The sequence below is a fragment of the Triplophysa rosa genome, linkage group LG21 (genome assembly GCF_024868665.1).
Source record: "Triplophysa rosa linkage group LG21, Trosa_1v2, whole genome shotgun sequence".
NCBI classification, from domain to species: Eukaryota; Metazoa; Chordata; class Actinopteri; order Cypriniformes; family Nemacheilidae; genus Triplophysa; species Triplophysa rosa.
Genome location: NC_079910.1, coordinates 19953641 through 19971955, shown reverse-complemented (window position 1 = coordinate 19971955; position 18315 = coordinate 19953641). Strand labels below are relative to the sequence as shown.

At 40.7% G+C, this 18315-nt stretch overlaps 1 protein-coding gene across 2 annotated transcripts in view; it reads right to left on the bottom strand.

Annotated features, from left to right (window-relative positions):
- samhd1 (SAM domain and HD domain 1) overlaps positions 1–18315 on the bottom strand; it is a 109976-nt gene that overhangs the window by 12955 nt on the left and 78706 nt on the right. For both annotated transcript variants that reach the window (XM_057363298.1, XM_057363299.1), the window contains exons 7-9: positions 7539–7694; positions 4332–4432; positions 4029–4137 (exon numbers count right to left, since the gene is read on the bottom strand). In XM_057363298.1, coding sequence (XP_057219281.1) covers positions 4029–4137; positions 4332–4432; positions 7539–7694 — 366 coding nt within the window. The remainder of the gene's footprint in view (positions 1–4028; positions 4138–4331; positions 4433–7538; positions 7695–18315) is intronic.

Genomic DNA, 18315 nt, shown 5'->3' with positions numbered 1-18315 from the left:
AGATAAGTTACGACTGGGACTTCCTGTGGTCACAGGAAGTCCCACACGTAACACTTTTGGCGCGGCTCCCATAGGTAGCTAATGGACACACCATTTTTAAGCTTCTGGAGCACATCTATGAGCCTTAATGCACATCATTGTGAAGGGCTGTGACTCTCATACACTCTACTGTTGGTTAAAGCTATATATCTCCCTACTCCCTACAGAGTCCTTAGGTTTTATGTGAGAAAACCATGAGTTGTTTGTTTTTACTTGTCATGTGTTTTCTCGTGTCTCGTCATTGGCCCCGCTCCTCTCGTTTCCTTGTTATCTTTCCCTGAGTGTCTTATTACCCACACCTGCCCTGTGTCATTATCCCTCGTTTGTCTTTCCCTATATATACCCTCACGTTACTTTGTCTCGTTGCTCATGTATTACGTATGTTCGGCGCATGTGTTTGTACCTGTACCCTGTGCTTATGTGCCTGTGTTTTGTATAGCCTCGTGTTCGCGTCCTCGTCTTGATGTCCTCTTATACACTCTACTGTTGGTTTAAGCTGGATAAATCATTGCCAAAGCAAACGAGACCACTGACAGGGGTCTTACTCTGTCTAGCTAATTTTGGGCCCTTCGGGTGAATCGCAGATGTGAGAAAACATCGTGTCGATGCACACCGCGCTTTTATGTGCACGTTCGACTCGAAAGTCAAAGAAAAGGGCTTTGGGCTGTTTAAGCGTGTGTCACACAGCCGCTGGGCTCAAATGAGGCAGTCATCTCCGAGACGGGGTCCCCCGGGGCGTCGGGTGGCATCCGGGTCTTCGGGCAGGCTTCGGGGGCGTCGGGCAGGCCTCCCTCAAGTTTAGGCTGCAAGGGGGATGCGTAGGCGTTCTGTGGATGGAGGCGTGGCCAGCGGGAAGCCCCGCCCAAAATAGGTTACAAGGGGCACGCGTAGGCTTCTCGTGTACGTCGGGGTCCGGAGCCGACCCGTAGGCTGCAAGGGGGTTGCTTAGGCGCTCTTCGGGAGGCCCGGTCGCAACCTGATCGGCGCGCGTGGCTTAGGCTGGGACCGTACGTCGAGTCGCCCCCTCGTGGTTCTACCCAAGAGAGCGCCTAACCCTTCGTTCTGTGACTCAAAAATTAGGCACTTTGGGCATTTTTCTGGGGTCCCCCGGGCGTCGCCGCCGCCCCATGACGCTTCCGTTCGATCGCGGGTGCTCTCCCCTTCGTTTCGGCACCGCCGGGCGACCTGGGAAAAATTTGGGGTCGTCGGCACGCAGCGTCCATAACTAGCCGTCCGGCGCGTGTCAACTAAGTTACACAATACGTTTGATGGCCTTAGGCATGCAGGTAAGACCGGCAGCAGGCTTCCCTCACGAGGCGAACCCCTATACCTGAACTAGTGCTCCACACGTAGTGACTCTCCCCTTGGGTCATCCCGTCTGATGTTTCATCACTCTTGGTTCCCCTGCTGGTGAACCTGTTACCTCCCCTCGGTGGACTCCACCGCTTCTGCGCACCCCTGCTTAGGGCCCCGCTTCTACTCCCATGAGATCTCTCCACTGGCAAGACCTATTACCTATAAAGCCTTACATGGTTTAGCTCCTCAGTACTTGAATGAACTCCTTTTGTATTACAGTCCTTCACGTGCATTACACTCTCAGGCGTCCTGTCAGTTGGTAATACCTAGAATTTCAAAATCAAGTGCAGGTGGTAGATCCTTTTCCTATCTAGCGCCTAAACTTTGGAATAGTCTTCCCTGCACTGTCCGGGAGGCAGACACACTCTGTCAGTTTAAATCTAGACTAAAGACGCATCTTTTTAATCTTGCATACACTACTCTTCCATAATATAAATCTTCAGAGGGTTTAGGCTGCATTAGTTAGATCAACCGGAACCAAAAACACAACTGATGTACTTGTTGCATCAAAGAGTACAGAACAGTACTCTACTCTCAGCCAGTCTTGTCTCATTGTTCCAAGGTTACCACAGCGAGCAGGATGCAGTTCATGGCCTGACCTGATGGTAGAGCGGAGAATGGGAAGTGGGGACCTGACAAGAGCTGAGATGATAGAGCTGGATAAAGAAGGACGCGGTCTCTTGACATGTCTTCACCACAAAACTTCAAATGCTATTAGATTATTAATGATAATCTTAAACTATAATTTATTTTATTATTAAGTTTATTTATTTTATTTAGCCTTGTTGTGCAAGTTCTCTGGAGCTTGTGCAGAGGCAGCAGCTTTTGCCAGAGGGGAACTGGAATCCCCTGGTTGGGCCTGGGTTCTCCTGAGGTTTTTTTTCTCGATTAGAGTTTTGGGTTCCTCGCCACCGTTTGCATACTGTTTTTGCACTATCTGCCTGACCGGGGGGGCTGCTTTAGAATCTTAAAGTTTTACTTAATTAATATTGCATATAGGAATTTATTATCTGTTATATTTGACCTGTGCTTCTCTCTCCTTTATCCTAAATGTGTGCTCTCACTGAGCGTGTGTGTGTGTGCGTACTTGTCTGTGTACGTACGTGTGTGTGTGTGTGTGTGTCTGTGTGTGTTGGTGTGTGTGCGTGTTGTGTGTGTGGAGTGTTTTGTGTGTGGGTGTGTCTGTCTTCTGTGTTTTCAACCTTTTCTTGTTTTTGCAGGTACAACTTTGATTGTTTTGCTTGTAGTCAATGTGTCTCATGTACAGCTGCTTTGTAACAATGAAAATTGTAAAAGCGCTATATAAATAAAGTTGAGTTGAGTTGAGTTGAGTTGAGCAAGACTGTGTAGGTATTCAACGTATCATCTCCCTACGGCAGATGTGGTCTCCATAGCCCCACACCCTCCCCCCAGGCAAGGGGGTAGCATTTCCTAGTGTCTCTTAAGGTGCCAAGCGACTATCTCGTTTCTAGAGTAGGAAGGCCACCGCCGCCTGTATGGCCATAGGTAAGAGCCTCTCGTCATTGAAACACTCGAACTGATGCCTTACTACACCACTGGAAGGTTATGATTCGGGGTAACGCTCACTTGTTTCTCGTCCAGGCCAGCCAGCGTCACTCCGCTGGAAGTCATGACACGGCTCAGCACTGTGGCGTTTCGTATATGGACCCCATTCTGTCTCGACAAATCGTCGAGAGACCGACAGAAAGGGAACATCTGATGGAGGGAGCATGTGTCCTTCATGACACAACGCTTCGCCGTCCACTGCAGCGACCAAGAATACTTCTCAGGTTCCTCAGCCCATAAGGTGAATGAATGGGCACGAAAAAAGCATCTTCCTTTTATACCTGCATGCATGGGGCGGAGACTGGCATGCCATGCCATGCCATTCGCCAAGTTCATTGGCCTTTTAAAAGTACAATCAGAGATGATAGGTTCTCAAGTTCAAACCCCATTCTGTCTCGACACAACAAATGGAATGGAGGTTACATCCGTAACCGAGGCGTTTTCTTACCACTTCTGCCTCGCTATCGATTTCAACATGGCAGCGGTGTGAAATCAGTCTATAACAAATAACAAACAGATGTAGACTGTTTGCATAAAAAGTAATACATTTAAAAAAGCAGAGCTGAACCAATAGTGGGCATTTTAACACTGCATGTGCTATGTGAATGACCAGCTAAGATCATGATGCAAAAAAGAGCAAGCGGTTCATCTCTGCAGTCCATAACAAAGTTTGTCCTGCAGAAGGCCAAAATTGAAATGCCCCAAAAAAATATAATGTAATTTGTCTGATCACAAACTGTTGCCATGATGATGACATAAGTGTCCCCCAAAAACACCACTTGAGAACATGCGCACAAGTGCAACAGAGCAAGAAAAAATAACAATGAAACTTTCCTCTGTGAAACTAAGCACTCGCATACTTTTTACTCAAGGACAAAAACAAAATATTTGTTAGCGTTTGCTTCAAAGTCGATGACACTTGTGTAGTACAGCTTAAAATATAATATAAAGACAATCACAGAAAATTACAGATTTTTTTCTTCAGATCGTGTAGGTTTATTATTGGTCATCCATTGGTCACAACATGGTACCTGAACAATATCTCAACATAATAAATGCAAACATACCTTGTCTCTGGTACATATGTGTTTCTTTCCTCTTACTTCACACACTCGTGCAAACTTGAGGAAACGTTGATAGTCAAAGTTGTTTTGAATACCGAGATGGTAGCAGTCTCTGTAAATAAGAGCACGCACGCACACGCACGCACGCAAACACACACACACACACACACACACACACACACACACACACACGCGCGCACACACACACACACACACACACACACAAGCATTTCACTAAATGATGAACATGCAAAGATATTGGGAATTTATCAAATTGTATTTTTAGTTGGTAGCAACTCATCTTACCGAGCAAAATAATCCCATTTGTCTACATCAATGCCATTCCTTTTATTAGCCACAATCTCATACAGGAATGATTTCTCCTTCGGCCTGCCTTTATATGGCCACTGCAGTGTTCAAATAAAAAAGGTTGAATTTTACAATAAGTACACGCAGATCTGGGACAGAGTTTTACTTCAAAATATAGAGAATTTCAATCATGTATCCACTTAATAGCCTCCAAACACTATGCAAGTTTCATACATAAATATTTGCATTTATAGTTCATAAATACCATGCAAATAATTGACCATAATGGACACTCACTTTCTTTTTGTAAGCCTCTGTTTACTGCTGTGAGCTCTGGGTTTTAAGATTTAGCTACACCTGCTCTAAGATTAGGGATGTAAAAATGTTATAGATATTGTGTTATCGAAATAGCAAAATTCTCATTATTATCGTGATAGGAACGATAGGTCTTCTGGGACTAAGATAAAGTTTGAAAAATAGTAGCTGTTACCTTTGTCAGATCCATCTGATGCACTTATTTTATTTTATAAAAGGGATTTTTAGGTCATTTGACCCATCTCATACTATAAACCCATACCTCTAAGCAACAGTTATAATTAGAGGATAAATAAAAAAGGATGCTTATGGCACGTTTCCAAGTCATAATTTTTCATTAAAGAGTACATTCCTCGAGATCATAAAAAATACATTTCATGAAGTGTTTAATTTTGCCGTGTTTGAATGTAAGCAATCTGCCAAGTTGTAAATCCGAAGGTGAACGAATAACAAAGTTATTAGCTTATAAAAAAGGTAATCGACTCTGAATCACGTGAACAAGCCATGACCTGTCCGAATCTTTAACCACAATGTACCTACGTCACTAGAAAAATCCCCGCCTACTGACTGCGAAAACTTAACTCTCTCCTCCCCAAACACTGTACTAGCTCGTTCGTGACGTGTGCATCATGTCTAAGAGAAGCTGTGTTCTATGTAGTGAAACTAAGTCAGTCTTATTTTCACTACCAAAGGAAGAACTTCTGAGGAAAAAATGGTTACTATTTATTTTTCAAACGACACCAAAGGAGTATAAACCGAACGTTTTACTTTGCGCGCGTCATTTTACCGAAGATTGCTTCATCAATCTTGGCGCCTTTACTGCAGGATACATTAAACGTCTTTCCTTAAAAGATGTTGCAATACCAACTTTATTTGGACCTGTAAGCTCCACCGAATCACAACCTGTAAGTGTGACTCTTTATTTTTGTCTTTACTTAAAATTAAATTTGTGTGACGTTATCTCATGTCTGTGTTTAGCTAACGTTACCGTTATTTTTGGGGTTGTTACTGTTTGTTTACCTAACGTTAGCTATAAACTCGTTGCGCTAATGTAAGTGTTCAACCATATTAACTCGCAAAGTCTTTATTTCAAGAACTGCGTGGTGTACTATAGTTATAATAACATCTGAAGATACGAACACCGTACACTGTATGCCGTGATAACTAACTGTTACAAGAGAAGTGTCTAAAACTGTCCTTTTTCTTACTGGCATCTGTATAAGGATTAAAGAATGATTCGTCAGACTCGGGCTCGAACTGGTAAGGTAAAATCGACGCCATCTCTCTCTATACACTGTTAATATCCAACCACCTGCAAACCGTAATACAGCAGTAATGATAGGCGGTCCATTTGCGACACATGCTGAACGCGTTTGACCAATCACAGCAGACTAGACCATTTGACCAATCACAGCAGACTAGACCATCTGACCAATCACAGCAGACTACACTATCTGACCAATCAGATCAGACTACGCTGGCGGAAAGGCGGAGATTACACAGATGAATCGCGGAACGAATCATTTGAGAGTCAGTCAAGAAGTAAGGTAATAAAAACTGCTTATTATTACGAAATAATAGTATTTTTACATCATGTATGTACATAAACTTGTTGTCGGACACTCCATAAACCAAAATAAGCCCTTAAAAATATTGAGGAATGTACTCTTTAAAATATTGCAATAAACACCGTACCGTGGACTTTATACCGAGGTATTACCATACAGTGAGATTTTGATATTGTTACATCCCTGCTAACGATACAATCCAGTCTTACAGACATGCCCTAATAAACCCTTACAAGATGTTATCATCCACTATGAAGAAATCAGAGCGTTTCCGAAGGAGGGGATTCACAGAAACTGAAACATGGTTACTACAATTTCACTTCAATAGAAATTTTGGTAACACTTTACAATAAGGTGCTATTTGTTAACAATTATTTAATGCATTAGCTAACATGAACTAACAACTAACAATACTTCTACAGCATTTATTAATATTACTACATGTTAATTTCAGCATTTATAAATACATTATTAAAATCAAACGTTGTCACTGTTAACATTAGTTAATGCACCATGAACTAACATGAATAGCTGTATTGACATAAACTAACATTAACAAGGATTAATAAATGCTGAAAAACGAAATTGTTCATTGTTAGTTAATGTTAGCTAATGCATTTACTAATGTTAACTAATAGCACCTTATTGTAAAGTGTTACCGAAATTTTTTATTTAGGGCAAGCACTTTCAATGCTTGCCATTGTTCCTCTAATGATTATTTTCATACACTTTTGATTAAAGTGTTGTTATTGGGTTAGTTATACCTACCAAACTTTAATTTAAGAATGTAATGTATATTGAATAATTTTTAAAAAGGATAACAAAACAGCTCTAATTTATAAGCAAATTAAGATGGTTATACCAGAAAAGTTATCGGACTTCCCAAGGATCTGAAAATTTACTTGCTCATCCAGTCTTAACAAAAAAAATAGTAATGGTAAACGAATTTGGCTTGCTGTCTGTGGAGGAGCTCAGACCAGACACTCAGCCTGAGGTAGCCCCACTGGCTACTGAATTTAATAAGTAATTTATATCATGCGATATCAGGAGTCGGGTGGTGGAGGGATGCCAGAACTTGAGAGCGGTCATAAGAGTAAGGTAGGAAAATGATTGGCAGGACCATACCATCAGACTCCTTCTGAACCTACATTTACAATTTAATTGAAAAAATACAATGTATTTAATTCACGTGTAATTTATACACATTTTTATTTTTTTCACAACTACTTCAATTTATTCATAACCTACTATGCAGAATACCCCGTCTCATTGACAGAAAATGTAATCAGGACTTGTGGGTTACAATGACACATTTACATACCGTAGTGTCCAATATGGAGGTATCCAGGGGTCCGGCAATCTGCTCTTTAATGAAAATAAGATCATCGGGTAGAGTCATGCCATGCTGTAACATCACGGCTTGAAGACCATTTACCCTTACAAGGTGGTCAAACATCTGAACTGAGGCCATCTCATGCTGTTGAGAAAACATAAAAACGTGCATTAGACTACAAGCAGAAACCTTTATATTTTTAACAACATGTTTGACAAACCGCAAGTCACATATTATTATTACATATCAGAATCAGAATAAGCTTTATTTTGCACGCACGCACGCACGCACACGCTTTGGTTGACTATCCCCGTGGGGACAGTCCATAGGCGTAATGTTTTTATACTGTACAAACTGTATATTCTATCCCCTATCCCTAACCCTATCCCTAAACCTAAAGATCATAGAACACTTTTTGCATTTTTAGATTTGTAAAAAATATTGTTCTGTACAATTTATTAGCTTTTTTGCCCCTGGGGACCTCAATTTTGGTCCCCACGGTGACACGAGTCCCCATGTGTTGGTGTGTATTCAGGTTTAGGTCCCCACCGGGATATACAAACATGAACACACACACACACAAAAGGAATTTGATGTGGTTATAGGAGCTCTTACTAGTAAACATTCAGTACAGTGCGTGCATAATTATTATGTACTAGGGGTGACCCCGAATAGTTGAAGATTCGATGCTTTGATAGGAGGAGCCTGATTCGACTACCAATCTCACAGTCAAATCTTCGCAGTGGTGTTATGCAATGGGGATCGTGCCATTTTGGTTATATGGGCAGTGGCATAGCAGACGGGCATGCACTGCGCCGCCAAAAATATTATTCATGATGTAAAGACTTGGGACATTTTTAGGGTTGGATAACGAAACCCCCGGCACATACGAGCATGACGTTTGGCTATGACCCAGCACAGGATTGTGTCTCTCTGCATCTTCTGTTCTGTGAGACCGGTAAAGAGAAGCAGCACGTTCTGCACGCACCTGCAGATGACTCGCAAATGAATGTGTAGTGTACACCGTTTCCAGACATTGGTCACTTACTGAATGTTTGGGCATATAAATATGAATGAACACTTTGTCTGTAAATGCACGTGGTTCGTTACTTAGACTGAACTTTGCGCTGCATGAAAAAAAAGTAATATAACCAAAATCACTGCATATAGCAAGCACGGCACAGACTTTCAGAACTTGTCATTCTCTGCAGTGAAAGCATGCGTGTGTGTCAGGAGGATGGAGAAAGAGTGCGCAGGAGAAAAGGTGAAAGGGACTTTAGACTGTTTAAATGGTAAGATGCTTTATTGCATTCCTACTTTACATGCGGTAAATAAAGTCACTTTATTGGTAGTTCAATGGTAATAAACGTGCTGTATTCCCGTTTGTAAGAAATAATTCATTATTATCGAGTAGTTTTGAAAATAGTTTTGAGGCGAGATCTGGTCTAGTAAATGGCACAGCATTGTTATGTGATGTTTAAGGAAAATGTCCATTCATTTTACTATTTGAGGCTTTTGTTTTTCCCCTGCAGTTCAGGCATTTTGCCTAAACACATTTATTTTTCACATTGTGTCTTTAATCTGCCTTATTTCGTATTTTAATTTTATTAATAAATGTTAGTAATAGTTTATTAGTAATTGTAGTCAAGTAGGTCAATTGTCCAGGAGAAAGGGAATCCAGTAGGCTAATGAATAATGGATGCAGATCATAGGGTGCACGACATCCAGATTCAGCTCTGGTGCGTGTATTATGGTCAAAGCAATGTTTTGTAGACATTTTTTGCGTTTGTACTGGCTATTATGGCAACCTCTATCTGCACACATTACGCTTGTACCTTTGGGTTCCATAATAAATATGAACTTGCCAGTCAAAACAGCACACTTGTCTCACTCGCAATACGAGTCTAAACACAAACAGCTCAAAGATGGCAGCGCCCACATTTACGCCAAAAATAAGGTGGATACAGTACCCAAATATTAATATAAAATTTTCTGAGACCGAACATTCTATTTTTCACCTGAAAATTATGTACCAAGCCTACCTTACACTAATTAAACATTCTTTAACCTTTAAACTTTTCTGGTATAATGTCTAGGTAATAAAAAATTAAAGATTTTCTTCCAGAGCAACCCAGAAAGGTGTTATCAAAAGCCACAAGTCCAACAGGTCTCAAGAGAGAAAGCATTCAGACAGCAGTCAGGTTCAAACAATACGTTTTTGTTCTTATAATTTACACAATCATAAATATCTACATACTGTACCTACATCAACAATGTTTTGCTCATAACAGTAAGTGAATGATCATGACAGAAAGACATTACTGTACTGGATTTTAACTGTGAGCAGCGTGCAACTGAAGTGGTTCAACCAGAGGAAATTATTCATAATTTATTGCCTATAATATATCTGCCTAAATTTGATTATCGGCCGATACCGATAACATTAAAATGACCATTTATCGGCCAATACCGATATGGACGATAATTTATTGTGCATCATTAGCTATAGTGGCTCACCGGAAGTCTAAAAACAAACAGCTCAAAGATGGCGGCGCCCACATTTACGCCAAAAATAAGGTGGATAGGCAAGATGTGACTATGTAAATTCTTAATCGAGGACACCCCTATTATGTACATTGATTTTCTGATCATATTTTTTTCCAGGTACATTTTACCAATTCCTAACAACATCAGTCTTAATAATTAAAATAAATTACGCTTATAATAATTTGTTAGTAAGATATAAGTAAAGGCTTAAAGTGAAAAATGCTTTATATTTAGGTGTGCAGAAGTATTAGGTACCATTTCTTTTATAGGTATGAGTCAAAAAAGAAATTCAATATACACCGAAAAGTAAAAAAATATTAAATGGCCATTATAAGAATGCAATACTAGAAATTGAGGTGTGACCAATGGGGTAGCAACATGCTCATTGGGTTAGCAGTCAAACAAACAAACAAAAAAGAATAAAACAAAGTTTAACTGCAAAAGAATGAAGAATTAAGATGGAGAATAAGGTGTGAAACCATGAAACCCTTTAGCATCCAGTGCCACCATTTTCCAGAATTGCAACCTACCTGGAGTCTCCAGAAGTACTAGGTTCTCAGGCTCTCAGAGACTTTTGCTAAAACCTCCACACACACATAAAAAGAATCACAAGCTGAAACGTTGTAAAATACATGAATACTGATTTTTACAGTCTTTAAGACAGAGATTGAAACAGTAGGATAAAGATTTAAAGTGACTCTTAAAGGGCCAGCATGACATCCTTTTATGTCACTGTTTGAAGATTATTTTTCAGGAATCAGGCACCAAGTTTTAGTAATTTATTTCTCGTCCATCTCTGTAACGTAGTAGCCCCTTAGTAGGCCCAGACTGTGTCCCCTTGAGTCTACTACAAGACGTGTTTAGGTCCAGAAGGAAAAATGTATGGCTTGACCCGTAGATACTCTTTAGAGCAGTGGTCACCAACCCTGCTCCTGGAGATCAACCGTCCTGAAGATTTCAGCTCTAACCCCAATCAAACACACCTGAACTATCTAATCAAGGTGTTCAGGTTTGCTTGATAATTACAGACAGGTGTGCTGAAGCAGGGTTGGAGCTGCAGTCTGCAGGACGGTCGATCTCCAGGAACAGAGTTGGTGACTACTGCTTTAGAGTATGGCAATGTTTATTTACAAGTGCACCAAAGTCCAATAATCCAGCAGTGAAACGTACTGTATATACAGTGTGTAATCCAAAAATGCCAAAACCGGGGGAAAGGGAAAAAATTATAATAAAAATAAATGTTGGACAATAAAGCGGATATATAATTATAGAAGTATTTACTCACTCCAAGTATTCACACTATACAGGTAAGGGTTTTCTTAGCTTAGAGCATCGCAGTAGCACGTTTGCTCGACTTGGTAAGCAAGCCCTGATCTGGAGTCAGGCTGCTGCTTTTAAAGGCCAGACTTTATATAAAGCATTTTTTCACTTCAAGCCTCACTTAAAAATGATTATATACACAATTAACAGTTATTACTAAGATTGATTCAAGATTTTTATTTGTCACAAACACAGTTATATAGAAAATATACAACCAACAGTGAAATGTAGGTCAGGTGGTCAGCTTTAAAGACTTATTATAAGTCTTTTATTATAGGTCAATTATTATAAAAATACAACACAAAAGGAAAATTTTATTAATATATTTATATGAATATTCTGTGGTTTAAATTGAGCAGCGCGTGTACATAACTGAGATGTACACATCACGCGCACTCAGGGACATTTATGTTGATTACATTTTGCCACTATATCCTCTAATATCTTTATTTAGCGCCAAACGCGCTTCATTTTAACCCTTTCCGCTCTGTGAGCTCTGCTTCTCCCGCCAAAGACACTTTGCATACAAATGTAAAGGTAAATAAATGGACACTTTTTCTGTAATGCTTAAGTAAACGAAAATGCAGCAGTAATAAAGTATTTTTAGCTGTCAGTCAGTTTACTATTTGCTATATAGGTTTGTGACAGATTATAAAACATAACTTGTATAACATTGCAGTTAGTGCGCGTCTATTAGAATTAAGCCGGTCGGCATGAAAGCCAAGGTTCACATAGTCATAGGCATCAGTGTTAAGCCAGTTGGCTTGGTAGCCAAGGCTCACATAGTTATAAGCCACTAGTGTTAAGCCGGTTGGGCGAGGTAAGCCAAGGCACATATAGTATGGTGGTTTTTCTATTACAGTATTGGGTTTTTCTATTAACTCAACTCAACTCAACTCAACTCAACTTTATTTATATAGCGCTTTTAACAATTTTCATTGTTACAAAGCAGCTGTACATAAGACATATTGACTATAAGCAAAACAATTAAAGTTGTACCTGCAAAAACAAGAAAAAGTTGAAAACACAGAAGACAGACTGTGGTGAGGAAGGCGGGAGCCGTGGGGCGGGGCCGGTGGCGTGAGTGATAATGTAAATCAGCTGTGCGTGCGCCGGTCCCGCATCACCGACGGAGGAGATTGGGAGCATAAAGGGAGGAATCGACGGGACTGCCGACGAGAGAGGACCGGGCCCGGACATATGTTAAGTTTTGTTTAAGTTTGTTTATGTTCGTGTTGCTGGCAGTCATCCGCGAGGGGCTGCCGGCTTGTTACTTTTGTGTTTATGTTTGTGTGGCCGGCAGTCGTCCGTGAGGGGCTGCCGGCCTGTTTTATTGCTGTTTATTGTTTATTTATTTTGAATTAAAATGTTTGATTGTTCGCCGGTTCCCGCCTCCTTCCTTCCGTTTTATTGAGCTTCGTTACACAGACATACCCACATACAAAACACTCCACACACACAATATGCACACGTACTAACACACATAGACACACACACACGGACGCACACGCACACGTACACAGACAAGTACGCACACACACACAGACACGCACGCACGCACACGCTCAGTGAGAGCACACATTTAAGATAAAGGAGAGAGAAGCACAGGTCAAATATAACAGACTATAAATTCCTATATGCAATATTAATTAAGTAAAACTTTAAAATTCTAAAGCAGCCCCCCGGCCAGGCAAATAGTGCAAAAACAGTATGCAAATTGTGGCGAGGAACCCAAAACTCTAATCGAGTAAAAAAAACCTCAGGAGAACCCAGGCCCAACCAGGGGATTCCAGTTCCCCTCTGGCAAAAGCTGCTGCCTCTGCACAAGCTCCACAGAGCTTGCACAACAAGGCTAAATAAAATAAATAAACTTACTAATAAGGTAAATTATAGTTTAAGATTATCATTAATAATCTAATAGCATTTGAAATTTTGTGGTGAAGACGTGTCAGGTGACCGCGTCCTTCTTTATCCAGCTCTATCATCTCAGCTCTTGTCAGGTCGCCGCTTCCCATTCTCCGCTCTACCATCAGGTCAGGCCATGAAGACGTGTATTACTGATTGAGTTTTTATATGAAACAATGCACTAGTTATAGGTCTCACACACTTCTCTAACACAGAAAAGGCTATAAGTCTCATAGCAAAAAGACTATGATCTCATGGGTCAAAGGTTACAGGCCGTGTTGAACACCAAGCAGCACTATAAGACATCTGCATCGCACGCAAACACTTTGAGAACACACACAGCATGCATTCTTGGAGACATTGCATTCTTGGAGACATGCATAGTTGTAAACAAAAAACACGAGATCTTGTCTAAAATGCATGGTATTTTTTTAAGTACATTAAGGTAGGGGTAGTAAATGTCAATATGACATACATTCGCATAATAAAGATGGATGTATGTGTATATCTTTTTTAATCCTTTAAAAGGTTTCGCCACAGTTAAAAGTTGATGTAAGAAGCTTGATATTTAACTGTGGAAGGTCAAAAGAGGATGGACTAACAAAAATAAGTGATGTCATGTAAAACCTGATTGGGAGAAGGTGATGTCAGGTAAAACATGATTGGTTTAAACTGTGATAACAACTTGAGAACAGTGTATAAAAGATGGGAGTCAGAAGTGTATTCGTTGGGCATCTTCAGATGAACTTTGTATGTCTCACTTTGCTTGCTCGAGCAAATAAAGTTTAAACTCTTGGCATCTGGAACCCTTGTCTCTGAGATTTCTTTCTGCAATGGAAGGCCGATTTGCCACAACAATAGTCATAGGCAATTAGCGTTAAGCCGGTCGGCATGAAAGCCCAGGCACACATAGATAGTAATACATGCGGTTCACATAGTCCTTCGGGGAAGCAGCATTACACATGTCTTGGCAATAGATCTGTTGAGGGTGTTCCGGTCCACGGCTTGATTTGATCATTTCTGTGTCTCCTGCTTTGATGGGGGGTTATTCATATATTATATGTGCAGCAGCAGCATTCCTTATATGCACAGAGCAGCATGTTGTGGATATATTGGCAGTAGCAAGTCGCCGCAGCAGCAGCGTAGCAGATCTATTCCGTCAAGACCAAATACATTATAGTATGTCATGCACATTACCATGCCAAACACTCCAAGAGTTGACAGAAATACATATAATGAAATCGAATAAATAAAATAACGAAATAGAAAAACAAAATGCATTAATAAACACTGATAGTCTACTGGTTTGTTTTCCTCTTCATGCTGTTTATCTCAAGCTTCCGAGTCCGTTCGCTCTAACGGAAATGAGATGCGCATGAAAGTAGTCCTACCATCAACAGCATTTTAAAGACGATAACATGACAAAACATTGAAATTAAACATTTGAACAATGTCCTGTGGTGTGGTAACCGTGGTATAAGCTGAATAATTGACTCCGGTCCGTTCAATTATTCGAAAGTTAATGTACACCCGAGGTGTTAAGGTGTACATTAACTTTTGAATAACTGAACAGCCCGTCGTCAATTATTCCTTACATGTGTACTGTTCTCAAGTGTAGGGTATGGCCGTATCAAAGTTTACTATCTGTGATCGTAAAACACAGTAACCTCTCAGCAGGACTTCGAGCAGGCACCGACGAGTCTGGGCAAATGGGCCTGTCTAAACACCCCCCCTGGACTTCAAAGGAGGTTCGGGGGGGAGGACAGGGCTGTTCACCAAAGTGACAAAAACCATGTCGCCCACAAGCTGAGAGCCTCGGTTTATTCCAAAAGAATCTCTCTTTCTCTCTATTTAGCAACAAAAAACTGGTTTAAAGTGCATATCCGTATACCCCCACGTTGTATGTTTGTCTCCCCGTTATTCACCTTCAATATATATCCTCCAATGCATGTGTGGTATTTCTGTTTATATTTACATTCTTGTACAAACTACAGGTCAATGTGATTGTAACCCTTTCATGGGTCATATCAAAATGTTCCTCTTTTCGATTCTTAGAATATGGTGTATAGCACAGTAATGTATTTTTATACCATGTTCACTTTATTTTATTCTAAGACTATCTACTGCTCCAAACTCCCAGGCGACCATAAATGCAAATGAGCTGGCATGCCGGACAAAGAAACATGTTTTCGCGCCCAAAACGATCTCATCACATTGGATCGCCCACCTCGGAGGGGCATGACGCCCTTGGGGTTAAAACATCTGTCCGCTCGCTTGTGTTCGCTCGTTCGTGTTCTTTCAACCTCTCGAGACCTGTCTCTCCTCAGAGATAGCTTCTTCCGGCAGTTTTTGTCAGCTAAATCCAACGGACTCACGGCTTGCTCTGAACACATCAGGACCCTTTGATACGCGCGCCAGCACGTGACCCGAGAAACAAAGAAGCCAATGCAAGTATCTGAACTATTGATAACCAGTTGCGTATAAGCTTTGCCCCTTTTAAATAAGGAGTTTGTCCTCGATGGTTCGTGCAGATGTGAATAGCTGATTTAATACTGCCATTTTCTTTGCTTTATCTATTTCTTTCATTCTCTACTGTTTTACGTTTTTATGTTTGTTTGTTTGTTAATGTTTGGTTTGTGTTAGCTAGTTGATTTTAGTTCCCCGTAGGGTAGATAAATAAACCACATGTGTATCCACGCTCGAATTGTTTCTGTGTTTATTTACCACCTATCAACGTCACTTAAACTGCTTGATTTTGTTAAGATTTCTGAAGTGGTACTGTACTACAGTAAGAATATTGTTTTTCCAGGCCAGGGGAGTAATATTTCTTAGAGTTGATATACGATCTGCTGATCACTTGGTGGATGAGTGTATTTAATTTGTCACTGTTATTAGCTCTGCTGCATCAGGTAAAGTGTATAAAATAATTAATGGTTAATCACAATTAATTATACGTATGTTACTGTGGTTAAACTCATAGTTTCCCCGAAATACACTACATATATTGGTGGAGAATGCGCGGGCAGTTTTAAACCTTGTTTTGTGAGAAGAACTCAGTGACTATTCATGTGTGTTTCTATGGGTGTTATCGAAACCGAATACTCTCTTAAATGGCACTTTATGTATGAAAGAAGGTGTAGACCCACCAGCCTATCCTTGGCAGACTCTTGAGCTTCTCGCAGAGAAAACCTCAGCCTCCGTCAAGGATTTAGTGACAATACAAAGACGAAGAAATCTCTTTATTAGCGCACTATGCTATTATTTAACTGCCCTAAATGGAGCAAAGAAATCCTCTTTTAGCACTAAGAAGGTAGAGCGAGACTCGCTCCCTTAAGTTACTGCGCCGAAACAAGCCTCTGTGACCTATTTAGGAAAAGCCCAAGGTACTGTTAATGATGGTTAAGTTAACTGCAATTTAATGTGACCCTATAAAACGAAGAAATCTTTTATAGAGAGTCCCGATATCGTTTGACCGCCCTAATCTAAGCGAAGAAATCCTCTTGTTAGCGCGAAGGAAATACTGGAGCGAATTTCCTCCTTAGTTCGTGTACGGCCGAATTATGTGTAACTTTGATGCATTGTGTGTTCCAATGTGTTTAACTAAGACACACCGCTCCCTGAAGTTTAACCATTAGACTACCTAACTAATGCTTTCTCGTTTCCTCTTTTTGAGTAGACGAGGCAGAAGGATACTGTTTTACTGTATATGTATTTTACTGTATATTGTATAGTTAAACAGTAGATGACAACCGTTTAAAGGGGAGTGTGATAAAAATCTTGATCAAGTTAATTGTACGACGGCGAAGAAATCCCGTTGTGTTTGTTTGTTTGTTTGTTACTGTGTGTTTTAACTCAGTGTTTGGGCAGCGAATAAATCCTGCCGTGCGTCAGGGCATCTAAGCGAACTGATGCGGAACTCGAATCCGCCGAGATCAAACGTCACCATCCGTGACGCTTCCCCAGCGGGCGATTGTATTTGAATTTATATCAATTTGATGTCAAATGCTGCAACAGCATTTTCTTGTAGACCCAGTTTGAATTTCATTATTTAATCTGTGTTTTACATTATTTTTGATGTAAATTCTTGTCAACAGCAATTGCCGCTGGAATGTTTAAAGTGATTGTTGAAGTCTTTGTTTAAAACGAGAGTTAGACGTAAGACGTAATCACGTTGAAGTCAAGGGTAGGGTGTTACATCTCACTGACACTAGAGGGCAGTGTGTCGTAAGTGGCTAACACTTTCCTAACTCCACCCCTTCCTCCCTGACTCCCCTTTGGCGTGGCTCGACCACGCCACCTTGTGGGTCCTCTCAGTCAGTCTTTTCACTCTTTAACTTCTCTCATTTCCGTTTTGGTTGTTTTGATTTCTCAGTTTATTTTGTTCATTTGCTTTTGATTTTGATTTTCAGTTTAATGAATTATTATTATAAGAATAATTAGTTTTCGGGTAAGTGGTTTTAATTTTGTTTTCAGTTATTTCAATATTGTATGTTTCTTTTTTTGTTTCATTTCTCATTATTCCCTATACCGCTCCCTACCTAATTAATTAAATTTGATTTTAATTAATTCACTGGGCTCGCAAATCTTAAAGTTTTGACCTTTTATTTTGCTCTTCTGGGTTATTTCTAGCTATGCCATTAACCCTAGCCCTGTTCAGCCTTTGTGTTTCCCTATAGGTAGCACTTTCTCTAAGGCACCTGGGTAGTGAAGTGACGTCTCTCTCCTCAGTGGTATCTGGTGAGCGGCTTTGGCTGTCCTGGCACTGGCGGCGGATAGCCTCGGATACCTCAGTCCCCGCACTGTAGGTGACGGCACGCAGGGAGACTTCACCCACTGGCACTCCGGTGCGAGTGGGGACCAATAGCGCTGACTGGTGCACTGCAGCAATTTTGGGGTATATAACGCCGGGAAGTGCCACTTAGTGGGAAGAAAAGCCTATGGGCTATGTCTGCTGCGAGTGGCACCCCCAGGTAAAATCCCAATTTTCTCTGTG